Source organism: Lithobates pipiens, unplaced genomic scaffold (assembly GCF_037356315.1).
Source record: "Lithobates pipiens isolate NorthernLeopardFrog02 unplaced genomic scaffold, aLitPip1_a1.2 Scaffold_3, whole genome shotgun sequence".
Taxonomy (NCBI): Eukaryota; Metazoa; Chordata; class Amphibia; order Anura; family Ranidae; genus Lithobates; species Lithobates pipiens.
In genome coordinates, this window is record NW_027507790.1 from 253,143,608 (window position 1) to 253,149,607 (window position 6,000).

The 6,000-nt window shown below is 48.3% G+C and overlaps 1 protein-coding gene across 2 annotated transcripts in view; it reads right to left on the bottom strand.

Annotated features, from left to right (window-relative positions):
* The window catches only part of SMAD7 (SMAD family member 7), a 41,078-nt gene extending 35,601 nt beyond the window's left edge, over nucleotides 1-5,477 (bottom strand). Inside the window, exon 1 of one of the 2 annotated variants that reach the window (XM_077463044.1) lies at nucleotides 4,476-5,477. In XM_077463044.1, the coding sequence (XP_077319170.1) occupies nucleotides 4,476-4,977 (502 nt within the window). In that variant the 5' untranslated portion in view covers nucleotides 4,978-5,477. Of the gene's footprint in view, nucleotides 1-4,143; nucleotides 4,176-4,475 lie in introns of those variants that run through there. The other variant, XM_077463045.1, reaches the window with a different exon arrangement.
* Between the last annotated feature and the right edge of the window lie 523 nt (nucleotides 5,478-6,000).

Below are 6,000 nucleotides of genomic sequence, written 5' to 3' on the forward strand. Positions count from 1 at the left end.
AGAAAAGGAGATAGAGACTTGTGATAACAGCGGGCGGCATTCTTTTAGCTAAACTGTTTGTGTAAGCTCTGGGGGTTGGAAGTAGGGGGCAGCGGGCGGCGACTGCCTTGATACTAAGCAGTCTGATAAACAAAAGAGGGACAGCTGGCGCCAGGCTCCCTGCTATCAACTCCTCTGGCTGTCTGATCAGGGATCTGAGTCTGCTGCAAGCCAGCACAGCCTGATAAACCCAACCAGTTCCACATTTCACACACACACACACACTGACCACCCTACCATTACAAAGACCCCCAACTGCCCCAAAAACTTTGCATTCAACTGCAACTTTGATATAGATAAGTAAAATTTGTTAGTTTTGTTTTTTTACACTTAAATACTTTTTTCCCCAGTGCACTGCACCTTTGCTTTATTAATTTTTTTGTACTTTTAAATATGTTTTTGTCCAATGCACTCTGCTGCACCCCTGCTTTTTAAATATTTATGTTTTCATTGCTTTGCACTCTTACACTTTTCGCCTAATTATTTTGCAAAAAATAAAAAAACATGTTATATTTTTTTTATATTGCACTCTTCACTTTAAAATACTTTTTGCATTGCATTATTGTGCAAATTTGCTTTTTTTTTTGAGAGATATCAAATATCAAAAGATAGGAAAAAAAACACAAAAATTGTACAATAATGCAAAAAAATACACACACACACACATATATACATATATATATATATATATATATATATATATATATATATATATATATATATATATATATACACACATATATACACACACATACACATATATACATACACACATATACATATATACATATTACACATACACACTTTGCACAATTATTATTCTGTCTTGCAATCTGTTGCAACGGTTCTTTATTTTTATTTCCCCCCCATTTATTATTAGCATTATTTTTGCATTGCACCCTGATGCAACTTTACATTATTTGCTAATATTTTGCTTTAAATCAGTCATTCTTTATGTATTTATTTTATCTTATCTGCTGCATCTTTGCTGATAATTTATTTTGCAAACAGACCTAAAATACATAGACACAAAAAAATAATAAAAAGGCATCTGGTGTTTGCAAGCAAAACATATAGAGGGGTGGTTTTATTTTGTTTTTTTGCTTGTAAACACCAGATACTTTTTTTATTCCCCTCAAAGTTGCCCCCTCCAGCATTGGATGCAAAAATAAATAAAAGACTTTCATACAATCCAACTTCACTTCATTGCAGCCTGGAAACAAACTAGTCAGTTTACTAGGAGGGCCGGATACACACAAAAGGCATTTAATGCAAATGTGTCATAAGAAAGAAACAGCCAAGTGACAAAGTAAAAACCCAAAGAAAAAAAAAAAAAAAAAGGGAGGACAATGGAGTCATTAACTCTTTGCAGCCTGCCACTGGTGACACTTCTTTGAGTCATCTGACAGCAGTAATGAGGTTGATGCAATAAATGCAATTGTCGGGTGATACAAACGTATGTGTTTTAGTTGTTGGGTTTTAGGTTTAGCTAGGAGCCAGCTGTAACCCTGACCAATGGCATTTTTTTAGGCATGTCACCAGCTCTGGCTGGGCTATCACATCTCAGGGCGTCTGAGGAGTTGACAAGAGTCCCTCTAAAAGTCCTGGGTGACTAGCAGAGGCTTAACACACAGACTGCTCCTCCAATAAATACCACAGGCTCATAAAACTGGGAAGTTAGCTAATGGGACCTGTAGAGTTAACACATGCCTGTAAAAGCACCATTATATTCTGCTAACAATCTCTAGACATAGAGCAAGATAATCAGAGGGAGACTCAGAGGCTCCAGTACTGCCATTACATGAACATCTGGGCAACAGTTCACATGTCACTAAAAAAACCTCCTTTGCCAGCCACCCTAAAAGCCAACCCAAGCAATGCCAACAGAGGACATGGAGCCATCCTGGCACCTACCCACAGAAAGGATCAAGGGGCATTACCAGAAAGACAAGAGAATAGGCGCCAGTGGGGTGTCCATACATGTATCAAAGCAATAGACAAACTGCACAGGGATTACAGAATGAAGGCTCAACATACATTAATTTGGGTACAGTCCATAGAGAAGACTGAGGATGGGGAACACACAGACATGGGGTGAACGATGCACAATATTGGGGTACAGTTAATAGAGAACCATTCTAAAGATGCAGGGAGAAGAATCAGGCATGGGGGGTGAAGCTTGTGCGAGTATAATATGATTATAAAACATATTTGGAGGGGTACAGTCCATAGAGAACCAGTCTAGAGATGCAGGGAGAAGAATCAGGCATGGGGTGAACGGTGCACATTATAGGGGTATAGTTAATAGAGAACCGTTCTAGAGATGCAGGGAGAAGAATCAGGCATGGGGGTGAAGCTTGTGCAGGTAGAATATGGTTATAAAACATATTTGGAGGGGTACAGCCCATAGAGAACCATTTCAGAGATGCAGGGAGAAGAACCAGGCATGGGGTGAACGGTGCACATTATAGGGGTACAGTTAATAGACAACCATTCTAGAGATGCAGGGAGAAGAATCAGGCATGGTTGGACCTTGCACAGATATGCTATGGTTAGAACAAATATTATTGGGGTACAGTTTAGAGAACAAGTCGAGAGATAGAGGATGAAGACACACACATGGGGGTGAAAGTTGCACATATAACACAGATATTATTGGGGTACAGTTCATAGGGGAAACGGTCTGGAGATGGGAGTACATTGGGTGAAGTTTGAACATGATATAGTAATAGAGATATAGGATATCCGGATAGGCAGTTCATTATTCAGGGCAAATGAATGAGGGTTTCCTATATTTGGGGTGTACGTTATAGAATGCAGAGTGTGTGTGAAGGGAACAGGGGGTCTCTTCGGGGGTACATGGCATACACAATCCTTCAGATTATAACTCAGGGCACACCGCATTTTTAAGGGGTGTAGAGGATGCGTAGTGGACGCCTAGTATATTGTGGGGCATCGATGTATGACAGGGCACAGAGGGACAGGCTTGGCATTGCCATCTCTGTCCTACTGAGATTATTCTGGTGGGGGGCATGCAGTACACATTGGGGCGCAAAAAAAGCGCTGAGCTTAGTAAGGGTACCTATGAACTAGCACATTGAGGTGCAGAGCACAAAAAAAAAAAAAAAGGTACCTGGTATACAGGGGTGAGATTATCGGGTTAGGGTATGACACATATGTTGGGGTGCATAGCCTATATAATGGCACATGGTCTACTGAGGGGCAGATGTTGGGGTGCAGAGCCTATATGGCACATGGTATACTGGGGTTCGGAAACTATATATGGACACACTGTACAGGGCAGAGTCCAATAATGAAGGGGGGTGGGTACAGATAGAAAAAAAAATGTTGGGGTGCACAGTCCACATAGCACATTTAATGGGGGGTATACAGATGTTGAGCAGAACATATATGTGGGGAGCAGACATAGGCTGCATCCCAAAATCTAAGACACATTGTATGGGGGTGGCCAACAGATGTTGGGGTGCAGAGTCTACGACAGGACATGTTGGGGGGCAGACAGATGTTAGAGCACACAGTCTTATGACATTGTATGTGGGGGGGGGGGACACCCAGATTCTGGGGTGCGGAGTTTGGGACAGGATGTCGGGGTGCACATCCTAGGGCAGGACACAACTTATAGGGGTAATCGGACAGATCCAGATGTTGGGATGTAGACATACAAATGTCGGGATGCACACTCTAAGACAGGATGTATTGTATATGGGGGGAGGGAAGCAGACAGATCCAGATTTCGGGGTGCAGCGTGTAGGACAGGGCACACTGTACAGGGTTGAGGAAAGCCGACAGATCCAAAATGTTGGGGTGCAGGCATACAAAAGGGGGGGCGACAGATCCGCATTTCGGGGTGCAGGCATACACATGTTGGGGTTGGGTTTAGGGCAGGAGGACGGAAAGCAGAGAGATCCAAATGTCGGGGTGCGGGCAAATGTTGGGGTGTGCAGCGTGGAACAGGTCAGTTTGCAGACATAGAATGGTTGGGGGTGCCGAGGCAAGTAGACAGAAGGGGAGTGCAAAGGTTAGTAGAAAGTAGACAGATGGGGGGGGGGGTGCAGAGGTAAGTAGACCTATGTTGGGGTGTACCTAGCTCGCAGAGCCTGCTGAGGTGGTGCGGGTTGCAGACATAGAAATGTTGGAGTGCAGAGGTAAGTAGAGGTGCAGAGGTAAGTATACATAATTCGGGGTGCAGAAGTAGACCTAAGGGGGGGTGGTTCAGAGGTAACTAGACCCATTTAGGGGGTGCAGAGGCAAGTAGACCTAAGTGGGGGGTGCAGGGGTAAGTAGACAGATGGGGGGTGCAGAAGTAGACCTAAGTGTGGGGGGGAGTTCAGAGGTAAGAAGACCTATTTAGGGGGTGCAGAGGTAGACAGATGGGGGGGGGTTACAGAGGTAAGTAGACCTAAGGTGGGGTGTACCTAGCTCGCAGAGCCTGCTGAGGTGGTGCGGGTTGCAGCAGACGATGTCGGGGTTGTTCTTGCCGTACGAGTCACACACGGTAAGTCTCTTGAGGTCGGCGGAGTGGCGGAGGTCGGGCCACCGGAACACCTTGGCGATGAGGAGGGGAAGGGTGAAGGGTTGCTGGCAGAGCCGGGAGGAGTCGAGCTTGGCGGCCGGTAGCAGTAGACAAGGACTCCGGGTCCCTCCCCGGGACTCCACCGCCTGCAGTAAGCCCTCCAGCTGGCGCTCCTTCAGCCTCTTGAGCACGGAGTGGGTGATCGCCTTCAGTTCGGCGTCGGAGCCCATCGGAGCCCCCCGGGGCCCCTTGTTGCCCGTCTTGCCCATACAGCAGCCCCCATGGAGCGGCGCCGGTGCCCGGCTCTCCCCTCCTCCTCCTTCCCCGGCTCCTTCCCCCGGATCTCCGGGCGCTCGGCTCCTCCAGAGTCGCCGGACGAGCACCGATCGTTTGGTCCTGAACATGCGGGACGACAGCAGGGCTTCCCGGCTAAAGAACGTGCATGACGCCCGCAAATCATGAAGGAGCCTGGATCCGAGGCCGGCCAGAGACAAGCAGCAGCAGCCCGGGGGGCACCGGGGGTCCGACAAGCCAAGGCGCCCTGGAACATGCGCCAGTCTTTATGGGGAGAGGGGGGGATCCCGGGGGACGGGGGGCCACAGATCCGATCAGATCGGCCGACGGCGGCACCGCATGCCAGGGCTGCGATCACACAACTCCCGACACCAACAACATCCGACACCCGGCGACACCGACCGACACCATCCGACCATACACGGTGCCACCGGGGGGGAGAGAGAGAGAGGCACGGGGGTCAGACCACCAATAACAACAATAATAATAATAATATCCGGGGGGCGAGCACTGTCCTCCGCTTCTTCTCCTTCTCCTTAATCCACAAGAAGAACCTTCATCCGCCTGTCCGGGGGGAGAAGAGCAGAAAAATAAAGCGGCTCTGCAGACTCCCTCCTCCCCTCCCCCGACCGGCCTACCGACCGGGGGCGGGGCCTCCGCTGTGTTATGGAAATGGAGGGCGGGGCTGGCAGACAGGGGGCGGGGACTGAGAGCGGCTACACACTGTCACTTCACCTGACTGTCACTGCTGGCCCGAGTCTCCCCATAGAGATCAGTACCGGGACTAATGCCGGGACTTCTCCCCATACTGATCAGTACCGGGACAATTACCGGGACTGTCTCCCCATAGAGATCAGTACCGGGACTAATGCCGGGACTTCTCCCCATACTGATCAGTACCGGGACAATTACCGGGACTGTCTCCCCATAGAGATCAGTACCGGGACTAATGCCGGCACTTCTCCCCATACTGATCAGTACCGGGACAATTACCGGGACTGTCTCCCCATAGAGATCAGTACCGGGACTAATGCCGGCACTTCTCCCCATACTGATCAGTACCGGGACAATTACCGGGACTGTCTCCCCAGAGATCAGTACCGGGACTAATGCCGGGACTTCTCCCCATACTG